Source organism: Nerophis ophidion, linkage group LG18, assembly GCF_033978795.1.
Source record: "Nerophis ophidion isolate RoL-2023_Sa linkage group LG18, RoL_Noph_v1.0, whole genome shotgun sequence".
In the NCBI taxonomy this organism is placed as follows: Eukaryota; Metazoa; Chordata; class Actinopteri; order Syngnathiformes; family Syngnathidae; genus Nerophis; species Nerophis ophidion.
The window spans coordinates 25,864,377-25,884,698 of NC_084628.1; the positions used below are offsets into that span (position 1 = coordinate 25,864,377).

General features: G+C 41.5%; 1 protein-coding gene across 1 annotated transcript in view; it reads right to left on the minus strand.

Annotated features, from left to right (window-relative positions):
* The window catches only part of prdm10 (PR domain containing 10), a 37,093-nt gene extending 17,203 nt beyond the window's left edge, over nucleotides 1-19,890 (minus strand). Inside the window, exons 1-13 of the mRNA XM_061877854.1 lie at nucleotides 19,819-19,890; nucleotides 15,783-15,918; nucleotides 15,538-15,711; nucleotides 15,403-15,462; nucleotides 15,226-15,330; nucleotides 11,651-11,810; nucleotides 11,331-11,572; nucleotides 8,801-9,001; nucleotides 8,637-8,709; nucleotides 5,169-5,286; nucleotides 4,974-5,097; nucleotides 778-1,029; nucleotides 245-589 (exon numbers count right to left, since the gene is read on the minus strand). Coding sequence (XP_061733838.1) covers nucleotides 245-589; nucleotides 778-1,029; nucleotides 4,974-5,097; nucleotides 5,169-5,286; nucleotides 8,637-8,709; nucleotides 8,801-9,001; nucleotides 11,331-11,572; nucleotides 11,651-11,810; nucleotides 15,226-15,330; nucleotides 15,403-15,462; nucleotides 15,538-15,711; nucleotides 15,783-15,854 — 1,926 coding nt within the window. The 5' untranslated portion in view covers nucleotides 15,855-15,918; nucleotides 19,819-19,890. The remainder of the gene's footprint in view (nucleotides 1-244; nucleotides 590-777; nucleotides 1,030-4,973; nucleotides 5,098-5,168; nucleotides 5,287-8,636; nucleotides 8,710-8,800; nucleotides 9,002-11,330; nucleotides 11,573-11,650; nucleotides 11,811-15,225; nucleotides 15,331-15,402; nucleotides 15,463-15,537; nucleotides 15,712-15,782; nucleotides 15,919-19,818) is intronic.
* Nucleotides 19,891-20,322: the final 432 nt, after the last annotated feature.

A 20,322-nucleotide genomic window follows, 5' to 3' on the forward strand; every position in this document is an offset into this window, starting at 1 on the left:
CCTCCCTGACAACTTTTTTGCAATGTGTTGCTGCCATTAAATTCTAAGTTAATGATTATTTGCAAAAAAACATTTTGTTTCTCAGTGTGAACATTAAATATCTTGTCTTTGCAGTCTATTCAATTGAATATAAGTTGAAAAAGATTTGCAAATCATTGTATTCTGTTTTCATTTACCATTTACACAACATGCCAACTTCACTGGTTTTGGGTTTTGTAATCGCAAAAGGACTTTCAGCACCAACCTGGATAAAGTCGGAAAAGGTCTTCTTGCAGGACGGGCAGGTGAAGGTACCGTCCACGGCGTGCACCTCGATGTGGTCTCGGAGCGAGTCCAGCCGCTCGAACGTCTGGGCGCACAAGAGACAGGAATACGTGCGGGTCTCCGTGTGCACCAGCAGGTGGTCGTCCAGTGCCGTGTCGTTCATGAAGGTCTTGCTGCACAGGTGGCAGGGGAAGACGAAGGTGTCACGGCCGTGGACCCGCAGGTGCTGGTCCAGCTTGTCTTTGTCGCGGAAGGCCTTGTCGCAGTGTTTGCACTTGAAGGGACGGAAGCTCTTCCGGACGAAGTGATGCTGTAGCGCCGCGTTCTGGCAAGACAAAATGTTTGTGGTTTGTAACGGCGCAGCATGTTAGCGTGCACAATCTTGTCTGACATTCATCACCCGGGTCTTGCCTACCTGGATGTCCGTCTTTGGACGAGAAAGGCGTGAAGGAGGAGAAACAAAACATTTGAAGCTAAAACAGATGCCGCAACAGACGCCACGCGGGACCTCACCCGTATCCTTTTCACGCGCCGCATGTCCTGAGACGAGAGCTGAGGGTCCGACTGGTCGCTCTGTGTGGGGTCCTCCTTCACGGGCACGCTCAGGTCCACGCCGGAGGGCTGGGCGGCGGAGGGCTCGCCGGCATCGGACGTCATTTGTCCCTCTGCTTCCGTGTCGGGTTCGGACACAATCACCTCAACGCCGTTCTGGGCCGCCTCAGCGGGATCTTCCAGCGGCTGTGCCTCCGCCAGCTCCAGCATTTCCTGAGAAGGTGGTATAAAATGACACTTTTGCAGACGGCACCATAATATCACCGGTACAAAGAACAAAGCCACTATCGGTGCTAATTTAGTCCATCCAGCCATCCATCCATTTTCTACCACTTATCCCTTTCGGAGTCGCGGGGGTGCTGGAGCCTATCTCAGCTACAATCGGGCGGAAGGCGGGGTACACCCTGGACAAGTCGCCACATCACAGAGCCTACACAGATAGACAGACAACATTCACACTCACATTCACACACTAGGGCCAATTTTAGTGTTGCCTATCAACCTATCCCCAGGTGCATGTCTTTGGAAGTGGGAGGAAGCCGGTGTACCCGGAGAGAATCCACGCAGTCACGGGGAGAACATGCAAACTCCACACATCTTGATAATAAATAACAGTGGTGTCCAAAGTGTGGCCCAGGGGCCATTTGTAAAAATACTATTAAAAAAACTAGAAAAGGTAAATGATAAATAAATGATAAATGGGTTGTACTTGTATAGCGCTTTTCTACCTTCAAGGTACTCAAAGCACTTTGACACTACTTCCACATTTACCCATTCACACACATTCAGACACTGATGGAGGGAGCTGCCATGCAAGGCCCCAACCAGCACCATCAGGAGCAAGGGTGAAGTGTCTTGCTCAGGACACAACGAGGTTGGTACGAGGTGGGATTTGAACCAGGGACCCTCGAGTTACGCACAGCCACTCTCCCACTGCGCCACGCCGTCCCTTAGCCATGTTGTAGGGTTGTACGTTATACCGGTACTAGTATAGCATTGCGATACAAATTAATCAAAAACGGTACTATACTCTGTTTGAAAAGTACCGGTTCCCCATTAGAAAAAAAAATTATTAATTATTATTTCAACGGGCATGACGGTGCGTCGTACGTCATGACATTGCTGGTTTAAGAGCAGAGGAGCATGTTCGGCAGCGCACAATCACAGAGTACTTACAAGCGGACACAGTGTGTAGGCAGTGGAGATGCGCGGTTTGCGGTCACAACCGCGAAGTCCGCGGATAAACCACGGGTCGGGCGGGTGACATGACGAAAAAATAGATTTTAAATAGATTCGAGCGGGTGGCGGTTGAACCAATTCGGAAATATATATACATAGTTAAATGTTATGTTGAAGAGGTGCATTTAGCCTACTGACGTGTATTTATAAATGGTTGATTTATATAGGCTAGTAAAGTAAAGTGTTGTACTTGATAGTACTTGATGGTAGATTCTAGTGGTTAGGATTCAACGCGCTCACCGCTCCAGCCCGGGTTCGATTCCCGGTCAGGAAACTCACTTTTTTACCATGAATTGATTAACGAAGACCCCAACTTAAACAAGTTGAAAAACTTATTCGGGTGTTACCATTTAGTGGTCAATTGTACGGAATATGTACTGAACTGTGCAATCTACTAATAAAAGTATTAATCAAAACAATCCATATAACACGTCACAGACAACGTCACGCTAACATCACGTGACACCTCTGATGAAGGCTGCAGAAGCCAGGTAGCCGAACCTTGTCAGGTACAACACTTTACATTACTAGCCTATAGAAATCAACCATTTATAAATAGTTAAATGTTGTTACCCACATACGAAAAACGAGCAGCACTCTTTGAAACAGTATGAGGGCATACTTTTATTTTGAAGTGTCTCGTTTGGGCTGTTGACGGATGTAAGGAAGCTACTTCCGGATAAGAGTACACATTTTTTTGATGCATGAGAAGGGAGAAAGAGAGTGACTGATTGTAACAAAGACCAAAAAGTGTCACAAGGACTTTAAGCGTTTGGGCTATAAGAGCCAGAAGATCACAATTTCCTCCTAAAATAAGCATGCAGACCAACGAGGTATTTGTTTTTCATTTGTTGGTATTTTACTTGATAAAATGTTTGATCCACATGCTGAGCGTGTTATTATTTTTACGTTTGTAACGTGCTTTATTTATTACAGTTTTCACGGTGAATTTGAAGGGAAAGGAAACCTTCAAATAAACCAGTTCAAGAAAGCCATTGTGTCTGTGCTATTTGGAGGGAGTTACACTTTCTAACTTAACTAATGCCTTGCATCGTCTATATTAGATATAGAACAACGGGCAGGTGGCGGGCGGTTGTGGCTTTGATAAAATGTTGGTTCTGGGGGATGGCGGGTGGATGACGATGTTTGTAATGCGGTTGCGGATGATATAATTGCCTATTCGCGCATCTCTAGTAGGCAGAAAAGGGAGAACAGACGCATTTTGGCTTAAAAAATAAAGATAAACTTGAAGCTATAACACTGAAACGCCCTCAGGAAGAGGTCCTTAAAGACAAAGCTCGCTAGCTAGCAGCAAACATCCACCCGCAGTCAGCAGTGTTTCAGCTACTTCTAAATCACTTATCATTGTCTCCATGGCGACAAATAAAGTAAGATTCTTACAAGTATCATCCCTGCAGGACGAGGAATAGCTAAACATTCTTCACTACACACTGTAAGATGATACAATAGCTCATCGCTAACAGCAAGCTGGCGGGCCTCAATGTAAACAAATAGGTGGATCTACAGCTGACATCCACTGTAATGACACCAAGTACAATAGCGTATCTAGTCGATACTACTATAATAACATCGATATTTTTTATCGTCACAAAATCTTTTGTCCTTTTTGTAAAATTCATATTATGTTTATTAACTCAGGAAATATGTCCCTGGACACATGAGGACTTTGAATATGACCAATGTATGATCCTGTAACTACATGGTATCGGATCGATACACAAATGTGTAGTATCATCCAAAACTATGTAAAGTATCCAAACAAGAGAATAATAAGTGTATATTACATTTTACAGAAGTGTAGATAGAACATGTTAAAACAGAAAGTAAGCAGATATTAACAGTAAATGAACATGTAGATTAATGATTCATTTTTACAGCTTGTCCCTCATAATGATGACAAAATAATAGAATGATGAATGACACAATATGTTACTGCATACGTCAGCAGACTAAATTAGGATTTTTGTTTGTTTACTTACTAATAATAGACAAGTTGTCTAGTATGTTCACTATTTTATTTAAGGACAAACTTGCAATAAGAAACATATGTTTAAAGATATTTATAAAGCCAATTATGCCAATTAGTCCCTTTTATTTAAAAAAGTATTTAAATACATTTTGGTACCGGTACATAAATATTGGCATCAGGACAACCCTACAATGCTGACTCTAATAACACAAGGCTGTTTTTTTTCTTTAAAACTGTCTCAAAAAATGATAATGAATCAAAATCAATGTTGTTATGAATTATTGACCTTTTCAAGGCTTCAACTACTTCACATTAAAAGTTCACTTTGAAATATTTTTTGGGGGGAATTCTTTGCGTATGTTGTATGTTTGCTATATATGAAACAAAGTTTTCTTCAGCAAAAATGGCGTGAAAAAAAAAATGAAAAAAAAAACATGAAAAATTGACGGATAGATCTGATGTCCATTTAGAGCAGGTGTGCCTATTAGGTCCATCGCCAGCCAGTCATTAAAAAAAAAAAAAATAGACCTAAAACTTACAAACATTCATTGTACATGTCACAATGACAAAAACACATCTATCAAGCTCACCTGCTAAAGAAGTGATCGAGAGACTCCAAAAAACTAATTCTGACCTATTTGCACACCCTTCCCCCGGTCTTGCACACGTCTACATCAACCTTCATACATACCATAACTCACTTCGAGCTAACACATTCCCCTCAACAACTTTCTAATTCCAAACGTTTTCTAATTCTAAACGTTTTCTTTTAGTCACATAGGAATTGTTGTTACCAGTGACTTATTGGAGTCTTTTAACATTGACAATTATAAATATGAAATGCAATTCGGTTTCTCATCAGTGATGATGGCAACATAAGGTCTTCTAAGCATTATAGGTAATTGGTAATAGGTAAACAATAACCAACCTGAGTCGTCTTGTCCGCATCGTCTTCTATTGGGGCATCCAGACGTATGAATTTAGGCGGACGTCCCGGTCTCCTTCCCGTCCCAAACCGCCTCCTGCCTCTCCCCCGGCTGCGACCTCTGGACCTGGAGAGGAGGCGTAGTAGACGTGTGTCATTGGTGCTTCAGGGAACAGAACGGGCGGCGTGAAAGAGAACCTGCTGACAGACTGGATCATTTTATCGTGCAGGTTGAGATGCTGCTGAAGTTGCTCGGAGCTCACAAAGCGCCGGCTGCACTCGTAACAAGGCCAGTTCTTCTCCTGCTCCCGCAGAACTGAAGGATCACCAGTGAGAGGACAACACTTTAACCATATAAATCAATCAAATGTATTTATAAAATAAATGCAACACAAAGTGACTTATGAACAATTCCCCGACCACCCACACCGCCCATTATCAATCACACACACACACACATGGCTGTATACAGAGGGCCCAGGTGAAGAAACACTATCACAGGAGCCATCTTAATAAGGAAATACCATAGGGGCCATGAGCGACCCCTCTGTGTTTCTACCTTGTGGTGGTCTCAAACAAACAGAAGAAGTCTGGAGCTAAAGTCATGGAGACGTTTCTTCAGCGCAAAAAATATGACACCGGTGGTAAAGCTGTATTTTCATTTGCACTTTTTTAAAATTATTGATTATTAAAATAGTTTATTTATCTGAGCACTAAACAATTGCATGTAAAAGTACAAACCCCGTTTCCATATGAGTTGGGAAATTGTGTTAGATGTAAATATAAACGGAATACAATGATTTGCAAATCCTTTTCAACCCATATTCAGTTGAATATGCTACAAAGACAACATATTTGATGTTCTAAATTATACACCTTTTTTTTGTGCAAATAATCATTAACTTTAGAATTTGATGCCAGCAACAGCTGACAAAGAAGTTGGGAAAGGTGGCAATAAATACTGATAAAGTTAGGGAATGCTCATCAAACACTTTTATGTGCAGGCTAATTGGAAACAGGTGGGTGCCATGATTGGCTATAAAAGCAGCTTCCATGAAATGCTAAGTAATTCACAAACAAAGATGGGCGAGGGTCACCACTTTGTAAGCAAATTGTCAAACTGTTTTAGAACAACATTTCTCAACCAGATATTGCAAGGAATTTAGGGATTTTACCATCTACGGTCCGTAAAATCATCAAAAGGTCCAGAGTATCTGGAGGAATCACTGCGCGTAAGCGACGATATTACGGACCTTTGATTCCTCAGGCGGTATTGCATCAAAAACCGACATCAGTCTGTAAAGGATATCACCACATGGGCTCAAGAACACTTCATAAAACCACTGTCAGTAACTACAGTTGACTAATACATACATATATACATACATACATATATATACATACACATACATACTGGACAAACATACACTTTGTGAAGATGAAGAAATCCATAAATTTCTTGCAATTGCACTTTGAGAAACGTTGTTCTTAAACTGTTTGACTATTTGCTCACGCAGTTGTGGACAAATTGGTGACCCTCGCCCCATCCTTGTTTGTGAATGACTTAGCATTTCATGGAAGCTGTTTTTATACCCAATCATGGCACCCATCTGTTCCCAACTAGACTGCACACCTGTGGGATGTTCCTAATAAGTGTTTGATGAGCATTCCTCAACTTTATCAGTATTTATTGCAACCTTTCCCAACTTCTTTGTCACGTGTTGCTGGCATCAAATTCCAAAGTTAATGATTATTTTCAAACAAAAAAAAATGTTTATCAGTTTGAACATCAAATATGTTGTCTTTGTAGCATATTCAACTGAATATGGGTTGAAAATGATTTGCAAATCATTGGATTCCGTTTATATTTACATCTAACACAATTTCCCAACTCATATGGAAACGGGGTTTGTATATATATATATATATATATATATATATATACACACAGTGGGGCAAAAAAAGTATTTAGTCAGCCACCGATTGTGCAAGTTCTCCCACTTAAAATGATGACAGAGGTCTGTAATTTTCATCATAGGTACACTTCAACTGTGAGAGACAGAATGTGAAAAAAAATCCAGGAATTCACACTGTAGGAATTTTTTAAAATGTATTTGTAAATTATGGTGGAAAATAAGTATTTGGTCAACCATTCAAAGGAGTTTTTTGGCTCAAAATCTCACGATACATGGCCCCATCCATTCATTCCTTAACACGGATCAATCGTCCTGTCCCCTTAGCAGAAAAAAACCCCAAAAGAATGAGGTTTCTACCCCCATGCTTTACAGTAGGTATGGTGTTCTTGGGATGCAACTCAGTATTCTTCTTCCTCCAAACATGACAAGTTGAGTTTATACCAAAATGGATACATGGATGATACAGCAGAGGATTGGGAGAATGTCATGTGGTCAGATGAAACCAAAATATAACGTTTTTTAGACTGCACACCTGAGGGATGTGTATATATATATATATATATATATATATATATATACACACACACACAAATGTACACACATATGTATGCCGGCTATACATGAGTGTATATATTATATTAATAGAATGGATATATAATAATAGTATAATAATATCATAATAATAACTTTGTTTACTTCCGTGAAGACCTTCTTAAAGTGTTGTAATAGTTTAGAAATACCAGGCAGCTAAAATGCGCCAAACATTGATAATGGTGGAGTGTTTTGCATTTTTCCCCTCATGCAATGTAGTAAATTGTCTGGATTTCTACAGCACTTTACTGTACCTGGAATGATAGTCAAAACGCTTTACATTATGCGTCACATTCACTCATTCACACACACACGTTCACACACGGATGGCGAAAGCTGCCATGAAAGGCGCTAACGACGCATCAGGAGCAAGTAGGGAAGTGTCTTGCCCAAGGACACAACGGCCGTGACTTGGATGGCGGAAGCGGGAATTGAACTCGGAACCCTCAAGTTGCGCCAGCAGATTTGAATGGGTGTCATTTAGACATTTTTTTATAATATCAACAAAGTTCAGTGAGCAGGTTGTGTTATGTGTTTGTTGCATTTCTTTTTTTTGCTCCATGACTAAGGAAATGTTGTTTGGATTAGGTCGTACAAGTAAATGCTGTGTTGTATTCACTCGTGTTCTCCACAAAACAGCAGCATATTTGCAGCAACCAGATGTTCAAAATAAATGTTAAAAACCCATCGCGGGCCAGGTTCCTTTTAAAACTCATGACATCTCGCGCGCGCCTTGCTGAAGACTGTTGGGCTGCGGATCGTAGTTTGGACACATTAGGGTTAGATATAATTATTAAACATGTTTAAAATCGAGAGTAAGATTACTAATCCACTGTTAAAATTTGAGTGGGCCCCCGGTCCCCTCTTTTGTGGAAAAGTTGGGCACTGAAGTCAAAAAGGTTAAGAGTAAGATCAGAAATGAGCACAACAAACTTTCAAACAGCCCAACAGACATGCAGTTAGGGTTGAGAACTATGAACTCTGCCTAGCAACAAGTGACCATGCAAAGTAGAAAAAACAATTGTAACAATTCTTGAGCACTGCAGCTACAATTTAATAGAAACAAATAAATAATATTTAATGTTTTTTTTTATTTGTGCACCTGTGAAGAATATCTACTCGACAAGACCAGGTATAACAATGTGATGGTGAGGCTCACCTTTCCTCTCTTCCTCCGTAACGCTGTGGATCTTCTGGTTGACAAACTCTGCGTAGGATGCTGCATACCACACCTGCAGAAGGAACCACCATTAATTTTCTCCTCCTTTCAAGATCGGTTATTAATATCATTATTATTATTATTATGTATCAGGCAGGGCAGACCTTGAGCTCATGTTTGGGTTCGATGTTCTTGATGGAGGTGTAGAAGATCTCGGCGCCGTACTGATACGCCACCAGGTTCTGCTCCAGGTGGTTCTCGGCGGGCCGCACGAACATCATCCAGTTACAGCTCTCCTCGCCCGAGAGGTCCAGCCACGTGTGCTCGGACTTTTCACCATCTTTCTCTGCGTCCAACAAGCTAAGCTGCGACAACAGACAACACAATGTCGGATCTATTTGTTGGTTTCACAGTCAATGTCGTCGTTGGATAACACACACAACGTGTTTTAACCTCAATTGTCAGACGCCTACTGTTTCCAGTAGAAAAATACAAACATTTCCACATGCAAACGCGCAGCAATGACCGAACGCTTCAAACACAGAAATGGTACAAAACCAAAAAACTCCATAAAGCAAATGCAGCAGGAAAATGCTGCAAATTACAAATTCAGCAATCACATAAACGCTGCAGGATCAGCGCAATACTCACAGAACAAAACTGATGTTAGCTAGGCCTGGTAGGAAGAAATGGTGCGTTCCACTTGTACTGGAAAGTCGGAATTTTAGAGTTCCTAGTAGGGTTGTCTCAATACCAATATTTTGGTACCATACGTTTCGATACCTTTTTAAATAAAGATGGCATTATTGGCTTTACTTTAACAAAACAATCTTACGGTACATTAAACATATCTTTTTTTATCGCAATTGTGTCCTTAAATAAAATAGTAAACATACAAGACAACTTGTCTTTTATTAGTAAATAAACAAACAAAGGCTCCTAATTAGTCTGCTGACATATGCAGTAACATGTTGTCTCATTTATCATTCTATTATTTTGTTAACATTATTAAGGACAAGTGGTAGAAAATTCATTATTAATCTACTTGTTCATTTCTTGGTGGTCTGGCTTACTTTCTGCCAGCCGGGCTAACTTCCCGCTGACCTGGCTTACTTCCTGCCGACTACGCTAACTTGAAATTCCCGTCGACCTGACTAACTTCCCGTCTACCTGGCTAACTTACTTTCGACCTGGCTAAGTTACCACCAACCTTGTTAACTTCCTGGTGGCCTAGCCTACTTTCTGCCCGCCTGGCTAACTTCCCGCCGACCTGGCTAACATCCCGCCGACCTGGCTAACATCCCGCCGACCTGGCCTACTTTCTGCCAGCCTGGCTAACTTTTCATCGACCTGGCTTACTTCCCGTCGACCTGTCTAACTTCCCGTCGACCTGGCTTACTTCCTGGTGGCCTGGCCTACTATCTGCCAGCCTGGCTAACTTTTCGTCGACCTGTCTTACTTCCCGCCAACCTGTCTAACTTCCTGTTGACCTGGCTAACTTCCCGTCGACCTGGCTAACTTCCTTGTGGCCTGGCCTACTTTCTGCCGACCTGGCTTACTTCCCGCCGACTTGGCTAACTTTCCGCCGACCTGCCAAACATCCTGCCAACCTGGCTAACTTCCTGTCGACCTGGCTATTTCCCTGTCCACCTGTCTAACTCCCTGTCCACCTGGTTAACTTTCTGTTGAACTGGCTTACTTCCTGCCGATCTGGTTAACGTCCTGCCGGCCTGGCTAACTTCCTGTTGACCTGGCTAGCTTCCTGTTGACCTGGATAGCTTCCTGTTGACCTGGATAGCTTCCCGTTGACCTGGCTAACTGTATGTCCACCTGGCTAACTCCCTGTCCACCTAGCTACTCCCTGTCGACTTGGCTAACTCCCTGTCAACCTGGCTAACTTCCCGCCGACCTGGCTAACTTCCCATAAACCTGGCTCACTTCCCGCCGACCTGTCTAACTTCCTGTTGACCTGGCTAGCTTCCTGTTGACCTGGCTAGCTTCCCGTTGACCTGGCTAACTGTATGTCCACCTGGCTAACTCCCTGTCCACCTGGCTACTCCCTGTCGACTTGGCTAACTCCCTGTCAACCTGGCTAACTTCCCGCCGACCTGGCTAACTTCCCATAAACCTGGCTCACTTCCCGCCGACCTGTCTAACTTCCTGGTGGCCTGTCTGGCTAACTTCCCGCCGACCTGGCCTACTTCCTGGTGCCCTGCCTGGCTAACTTCATGCCGACCTGTCTAACTTCCTGTCGACCTTGCTAACTTCCTATCGACCTGGCTAACTTCCTATCGACCTGGCTAACTTCATGTTGGTCTGGCTTACTTCCTGTCTACATGGTGACCTGGCTAACTTCCTGGTGGTCTGGGTTAATTCCGGTCAACCTGGCTGACTTCCTGGTGGTCTGGGTTACTTGCTGTCGGCTTTATTTTTTATTTTTTGGCTTTGACCGCTTGTTTTCTCCTTTCTACTCAATGACAAAAGGCTAATAAAATGATTGATGTGCCACCGTCAGTACTCTGGAGAAGCGTGCTCCCTTCCATTTAGTGTTGTTGATTTGTTTCTCCAAAGATCAAAATAGTTTAAACTTGTCTCTCTTCCTGCCCAATTTCTCTTTACATTTCTACAGCAGCTTGCTTAGGTGGCTAACTGCTGACGGAAAAGCTACGTAACTGCTTTAGAACAGCGGCTCACTTTCAGATGGATGTAGTTGTCCTGCAGCTCGCTCTCAGGAACCAGGGGTCCTTCCACAGGGCCAAACTGGGTGCGCTTGGGGATGCGTCTCTTGGAGAAGACCCCGCCCAGGAAGCGATCGATGTATAGCATCAGGGGTAGGCTGGCCCGGGCCCTGGACATCACCGGCCTGTTGGGGACCGGGTGCAGGGGGCCGTGGTCCATACAATCTGTGGGGTTGGCATTGTTGCACTCCTCGCACCCTGGGAGCGCACAGAAACAGTCGGACCACCGATGAGACGTCAGGTCTATGAAACCATTTGTCCAACACGGCTACGCACAGAGGTTGTGAGGGTTGAAGGGCTGACGAGGCTCCCAGTCGTCCATCTCAGAATCCTCGTCGTCGTCTTCATCTGTGTCGTCCGTGGTGTCCATGGCTCCCAGTGGGCTGGATGCGGGGTCCGCCATATCAGAGAGGGAATTGGATACGGACAGACGTTCCTGCATGAGATATATAAAGCAATCATGGCAAGATACTAACTTAAATGTGGCTTGTTGTGCTAGGAAGAGACAACTTCCCTGTCAAATTTTACAAACAAGTTTAGACAGTAAATTCATTGTTCAGTTAGACCGGGGATGGGTGCATTTGCAACCCGCAGCTAATGTTTTACCGGGCCGCGGCACATTCTAATAATATTATCCATCCATCCATTTTCTGCCGCTTATTCCCTTTGGGATCGCGGGGGAAGCTGGTGCCTATCTCAGCTACAATCGGGCGGAAGGCGGGGTACACCCTGGACAAGTCGTCACCTCATCGCAGTCTAATTGTGACGATTGCGTGGCATCGTAATGCGGGTTCGTTCTCTCTTGTTGCAGTCGGGCTCGGACACAGCGTGAAGGTAAGAAATACTGATTTATTTAACATAAAAACAGACTACGAAACAGAAAAACTTGCACAAGGCACAAAAGGCAAAACAAAAGAGCTAGCATGGGAGCTAGAGAAATAACAAAGATTTAGCGTGGAAGCTAGCTGGTTGCGAACAGGAATATAGGATCGGAATCAGAGTCGTCACTGTTGTGAAACACAAACTAGGAAGCAAGGCTGAATCAACGGAAAAGGCAGGCTTAAATAAAGACAGCAATCAGAAAACAGGTATGCGTCAAAAGCAAGGGGCAGGTTAAACTACTGCGTAACTATGGTAACAGACTAAACAAGGAAGTACAACCAGGAACCGAAAGAGTCCAAAACAAACAGAAAACACAAAAAGACTCAAAAACCTAAATCAAAATATGATCCGAGCAGCGGATCATAACACTAATAATACTATTAAAAACATGAAAAAGTGGAATAAAAAAGCACAGGTGAAATGTAATGAGAAAATGTTGCAATGTTGACTCTAATAACAAAAAAGCTGCCATGCAGGCATTTTTTTGTTAAAACTGTCATTTGTAAAAAAAAATTATAATGAGTCAAAATCAATGTAATTATTGACCGATTTAAGGCTCAACCCCCAAATTACTATTTTGTATGTTTGCCATATAAAAAAAAAGTTTTATTTGATAAAAACGGCATAAAACAAAAAAAAATATGATCAAATAATAAAAACGTATAATTAACAAACAGATCTGAAGTTTATTTCAAAACTTAAGCGTTGAAAATGTAAAAAAAAACAAAAAAATCAAAGTGTGACCTATTTTTAACACTTTTATGAGTAGGGGCCCTTTGGATCGTCAAGAATTTTAGTGGGCTGTATTCTAAAACATTCATCGCTCAAAAAGATATTAATGAATCAAAATCAATGTTGCTATGAATTATCAATCTATTTGAGTGGAACCATTTTGGATCCCCAGGGTAAAAGTGAAAAGAAATGTATGAATTATTTTTAACACTTTAATGAGTGGAGCTCTTTTGGATTTTTTATATCTGGTCATTGCTCAAAAACTAATAATAAATTGAAATCAAAGTTCTTGATAATCATTGACATATTTGAAGATACAGTTACTTTACATCAAATATTCCACTTTGAAACATTTGGGAGGAGAAAGTTCTTCATATTTTGTGTGTTTTTTATCCAAAAATAGTTTTCTTAAAAAAAAAAGGCATTAAAAAAAACAAAAAAAACTTATCGGAGGATAGATCTGAAGTTGATTTAGTATCTTAAGAGTTGAAAGTAAAACAAGAATATGTAATATGCCTTTAGGACACCCAAACATTTTTCTTTTTTAAGGTGTCATAGCTAAAAAAATGAATAAATCAATATTGTTTTGACTTATTGGCCGATTTGAGGCTCCAATTACCATTTTGTGTTTGCCATATAAAAAAAACAAAGTTTTCTTTAATAAAAAAGGATGTAAAACACAAACAAAAAAACATGAAAAAATAATAAAACTTATAATCAACAAATATATCTGAAGTTGATTTAGATCAGCGGTGTTGAAAGTAAAAAAAAAAGAAAAAAAAGTGCAACCTATTTTTAACATTTTTATGAGTGGGACTCTTTTGTTTCCCCAATAATTTTAGAGGCATCTTTTTTAAAACTGTCATCACTCAAAACAAAAATAATGAATCAAAATCAATGTTGTTATGAATTATTGACATATTTCAGGCTCCAATTACTTCACATCAGATATTCCACATTAAAATATTTTGGGGAGGATGCGTATTTTGTGTGATTTATATTGCATATTTTGTGTGATTGCCATATAAAAAAGTTTTCTTTGATGGAAAGGGCACAAAACAAACAGAAAACATGAAAAAATAATAAAATCCAATAATCGACAAGTTGATCCAGGATAAAAGATAAAATAAATGTATGACTTAATTTTAACACTTCTATGAGTAGAACCATTTTGGATCCCCAATAACTTTAGTGGGATTTGTTTAATTTAATTTCATTGCTCAAAAAATAATAAGAAATTAAAACCAAAGTTCTTGATAATTATTGACATATTTAAGGATCCAATTACTTCACAACGAATATTCCACTTCGAAATATTTTTAGGGGTAAAAATATTCATATTTTGTGTGTTTTTTCATATAAGAATACGGTTTATTTAGAAATAAAAAGGCTTAAAACAGACAAAACTTATCGACGAATAAATCTGAAGCTGATTTAGCGACTTAAGAGTTGAAAGTAAAAACAAAAACTGTATGACTTATTTTTAACACTTTTATGATTGAGGTGCACATTTTAGTAGGATTTTTCTTTTTTAATGTGTCATTGCTAAAAAAATATTGATCGAAATAATGCTGGCATGAATTATTGACCGATTTAAGGCCCCAATTACTTCACATCAATTTTGGGAGAGAAATATTGCAAACTCTGTGTTTTAACCATTAAAAACAAAGTGTTGATTTTTTAAATGGAATAAGACTTAAAAAAATGACATTATATCGACAAACAGTAAGCTGATCTAAAGATTTAAGATATTATTTTTTTAATAATATATGACTTAATGGGGCAGTATAGCTCGATTGGTAGAGTGGCCGTGCCAGCAACTTGATGGTTTCAAGGTCGATTCCTGCTTTTGCCATCCTAGTCACTGCCGTTGTGTACTTGGGCAAGACAGTTTACCCACCTGCTCCCAGTGCCACCCACATTGGTTTAAATATATCTTTGATATTGGATTTCAGTATGTAAAGCGCTTTGAGTCACTAGAGAAAAGCGCTATATAAATATATTTCACTTCACTTCACTTCACCTTTTTAACAGTTTTATGTCCCGGATCCCTGGGACCAAACGAGAGGGGAACCTTAAAGGTTTTAAAAAGTCAAAACATTGTATTGGTTTTGAAAATGATAAATATCAAATTGGCCCCCCGCATGTTTTGATACAAATTGTATCCCACTGATCAACAGGTAACAGACAAAATGAACTAAGCATGGCCTTTCACGGGTCCAAAGATGAGCCCTCACCTGGGACACCGGCTCCAGCGTGGCCAGCGGAGCCTCGGCCACGTTACTGAGCATGTGCAGACTGGCGGCGTTCATGTTTTGCCCGCTTGGCAGCAAAACGGCGACCTGCGAGAACAAAAAAAAAGGTTTCAGTCCAGGGTTGCGTGGGGTGTACAACAGCGTGCGACAAAATGCAACCTGCTGGGTGGTGCCGTCCTGCTGGATGTACGCCACTTGAGGCTGGTCGGCAAACCCGGCCTGCGGGGAGAGTCACGTGGGTGCAAAACATGTCTGGAAGCGCCAAGAGACGGCATGGTCGGAGCGCCGCCTTACCTGCGTGCCATCTGCGGGGTGGATGTACACAAGCGTGTGCTCGGAAGACTCCACTGAGGTGTACGAGCTGCCGTCCGCCGTGTAGACCACCTGCTGCTGCGGAGCCCCCTCCGCCTGACCTCCGCTGCCACCGCTGTACACTATCTGCGCGACTGCGCTGCCTTCAAAATGCACCTGGAACACACCACCAATGTTATTGTCTTTGGGGAAAGTGCGGACAGAACAGTTTAAGTGCAGGGTTTCACCTGTGTCGCCTCGGCTGATTCGGTGCTGGCGGACTGACTCCACACAGCGGGGGTCCCGGGCTTGGTTTCCATGGGAACGCAGTGTCAGGGCCTTGGCCGGCAGCCTCAGTTCACTTGAGACACTCGGGGACACCTGCTGCATTTTATGTAACCATGACGACAGCCAAGTAATTACTTAAAAAAATGTACAGTAGGGCTGGGCGTTAAAACAAAGTAAATATATATATCGCAATAGACAATCGATATCAATAAAAAATGTGTTCAATAAAACGTTTGATTTTTTTATTTTATTTCTTAGTCGGGAGAGCAAGGTTGGTTGCATAAACAAAGGCACTCGCTATCCGAGCAACGCTAACAGCCGATCAGGTGACAGTATCAGCCATCAAGTTTGTTTGTCTGGCGGTAGAATCTTTGCATGGAGTGAGAAGAGAAAGTCAAAATGAATAAATTGTGTAAAAAAGAGGAAAAGTCACTTTTGTTTTTTTTCTAAAGGAAACGTAGTCAGACCAACGTGGTCTGTAAATGATGGAAGGCGCTTGTCCCCACCAAGGTCGCAAATACCACGCACACCCTTTAGAGCAGTGGTTCTCAAATGGGGGTATGCGTACCCCTGGGGGTACTTGAAGGTATGCCAGGGGATACGTGAGATTTGTTTTAAATATTCTAAAAATAGCAACAATTCAAAAATCATTTATAAATATATTTATTGAATAATACCTCAACAAAATATGAATGTAAGTTCATAAACTGTGAAAAGAAATGCAACAATGCAATATTCAGTGTTGACAGCTAGATTTTTTGTGGACATGTTCCATAAATATTGATGTTAAAGATTTCTTTTTTTGTGAAGAAATGTTTAGAATTAAGTTCATGAATCCAGATGGATCTCTATTTGATCCCCAAAGAGGGCACTTTAAGTTGATGATTACTTCTATGTGTAGAAATCTTTATTTATAATTGAATCACTTGTTTATTTTTCAACAAGTTTTTAGTTATTTTTATATCTTTTTTTCCAAATAGTTCAAGAAAGACAACTACAAATGAGTAATATTTTGCACTATTGGTGGGTTCCCTCCGGGTACTCCGGCTTCCTCCCACTTCCAAAGACATGCACCTGGTGATAGGTTGATTGACAACACTAAATTGGCCCTAGTGTGTGAATGTGAGTGTGAATGTTGTCTGTCTATCCGTGTTGGCCCTGCTATGACGTGGCGACTTGTCCAGGGTGTACCCCGCCTTCCGCCCGATTGTAGCTGAGATAGGCGCTGTCACCCCAAATTTCTCCCCCCCCCGACCCCCTCATTTACTTCCGGGGTCATGATTAATACAGACGTTTTGTTAACGCTATATCATAAAAATTTGACGCTATATTATAAAAATACAGACGTTTTGTTAACGCTATATTATAAAAAAAATTAAAAAACAATTTACAAACACAAGCTATGGGATGACGCACTTACTTCCGGGGTCACGTTTCCTCTTATGTCATCCCATAGCTTGTGTTTGTAAATTGTTTTTAAAATTTTTTTTATAATATAGCGTTAACAAAACGTCTGTATTTTTATAATATAGCGTTATATTTTTATAATATAGCGTTAACAAAACGTCTGTATTAATCATGACCCCGGAAGTAAATGGGGGGGGTTTGTAGGGAGAAGAAATTTGGCGTGCCAGCGCCCCCCGCGACCCCAAAAGGGAATAAGCGGTAGAAAATGGATGGATGGATGGATGGATACAATTTAATAAATCAGAAACTGATGACATACTTCTTTATCTCTTTTTCCATTCATCCATTTTCTACCGCTTATTCCCTTTTGGGGTCGCGGGGGGCGCTGGCGTCTATCTCAGCTACAATCGGGTGGAAGGCGGGGTACACCCTGGACAAGTCGCCACCTCATGGCAGGGCCAACACAGATAGACAGACAACATTCACACTCACATTCACACACTAGGGCCAATGTTTACTGTTGCCAATCAACCTATCCCCAGGTGCATGTCTTTGGAAGTGGGAGGAAGCCGGAGTACCCGGAGGGAACCCACGCATTCACGGGGATAACATGCAAACATCACTGAAAGATCCCGAGCCTGGATTAGAACCCAGAACTGCAGGAACTTCGTATTGTGAGGCAGACGCACTAACCCCTCTGCCACCGTGAAGCCCATATATCATAATCCATTTTAAAGTGACTCATTCGATGGACAATTGTGCGTTTGGTTGAGCTAGCCAGGGACATTTTTTTTCGGTTTATTTTGGGTAAGCGCTCCATTTAAGCGCTCCAAGTTCCACATTTACAGCGTCAAAGTCACGCCGACCTCACTCTCTCGGCGTCGGTATACTCCATCGTTTCACCCTCTGTTCCTGCTCGCTTCTATAAGCAATAGTTCATCCTCCCTATATTCAGCTTCAAAAAGATAAGGTTGTGAATCCTCATTGTACAAAAATAGTCGTATTCATTGTCTTTTATTAAGTCTGCCACAATTAGTAATTACTCGCATTTGTTTCCCTAAATAGGAACACACAGTTATTACCGGAAGTCGGAAGCACACTGCTAAGGAACCCAAAATATGTGCGCAGAAGAAACACGTTCCGTTATGGCTTTAAATGACTATAATACTGTAAACATTGTACATATTACACATTGTTATGAATGTGTCTGTTACTACATTATATATATATATATATATATATATATATATATATATATATATATATATATATATATATATATATATATATATATATATATACACACACACACACACTTACAGTGTATATATTGTACACATAATTTTTTTCAACCAAAAATGATTTGCTCTGATTAGGGGGTACTTGAATTAAAAAAATGTTCACAGGGGGTACATCACTGAAAAAAGGTTGAGAACCACTGCACGAGGGCGTGTTGACATCACCACGCAGCCAGCGTACATCTAAATATCACAGTAGAGTGGCTGTGCCAGCAATCTGAGGGTTATTGGTTCAATCCCCACCTTCTACCATCCTAGTCACGTCCGTTGTGTCCTTGGGCAAGACACTTCACCCTTGCTCCTGATGGGGCCTGGTGCGCGCCTTGCACGGCAGCTCTCGCCATCAGTGTGTGAATGTGTGTGTGAATGGGCAAATGTGGAAATACTGTCAAAGCGCTTTGGGCTCCTTAAAAAGGGGTAGAAAGGCGCTATAAAAGTACAATTCATTTACCATTTACCATCTTCAAGATCCGGCTCCTTATCCAAGCCATAAACCCTATTTCTAATAAGAACATTGTTATTACTGATGAATTCAGTTTATTCCAACTTAATTCAAGCACCCAGGTCAGCTCCAAGAGGTATTAGTGGAGCAACGCGGGGTTGTCAACACAAGCATGCAGCAGCAGAATGCTCCACCGAGCGTTAACTCGCCACATCTCGGCGGGGGTATAGTGCGCACAAGGCGGCTAACGTTCGCCGGCCAGGCCGCCGGGGGAAACGGAGCCCAAATACACGCACATGTGGACACTCTCCTTCCCGTGGAAGAACCACCACCTGACGAATAGATGTAGCGATTAAACCGCAGCCTGGTCGATAATCAGGTTTACCCCCGTCTTAACCCGGCAGGTTGTCGCTCCCAAACGGACCATACCACAACTACATAGCGGCGTAGAAAGGCGGGCGCCCAGTGAGCATCAACGTTAGCATTTCGGCCTTATAGTGACATTGTAAGGCCCGGCCCGGCCACAAAACATATCACGTCGTCTCTTACATCGTCGTTAACATGTCTACATTCCCGACAAAAGAGCGCATAAACGCAAAATAGTTGTGTTATTTCGGCCGACCCACCCATCCCTCATGCTAGTTGAGTCCAGCCTGCAAGGCGAGCTCGAACAAGGAAGACGGAGCCTCCATCTTGGGTGGGACTACAACGCGAGTTTACGCTGGTAAAAGCCGGTGAACGTTCGCCTTATAAGATCAAGAAGATGACTTAATACTGGTACGAAACGACTAGCATGAGTAAATAGTTCAAATTAAGGCATTTGGTTGAGAAACTTCAAGCTGTTCTTACCTCTTGAATGGTAGCTGCAGCGACGATTGTATTGCATAAATTACTGTAATCTGCCCAGCAACGGACGGTGTTATGCTTTGTGATTGGTGGACTTTTTTTTTACCCACCCAGCGACCAACTAACCACAAAAGTGGATTTTAAAGTCAACAACTGAACTGAAGATCATCACGAAGGGCATTAAAAAATATGGTAGTGGCTCAGTGTATATTTTTGTCATTGAATTTTCTTTGCATGAATGGAAATTGAAACACAAAACACTATTTGTTTACTTGAATTTACTTTTAAATTTGAAAAAAACTAAGCCTTATATTTTATTTGCGTCAAAGATATTAACGAATATTGATTTTCGTTTTATTTAACAAAATTAAAAACCCCAGTAAACAGAAACGGAAATACATCCAAATTACCGTACACCGGAAGTTGTATGTTGTTTTTTTTCAAACTAAAAGCGGGGATGTTTACTACGGTACCCGTGTGCCTGTGACTCTGGCTAAAATGTCTTTG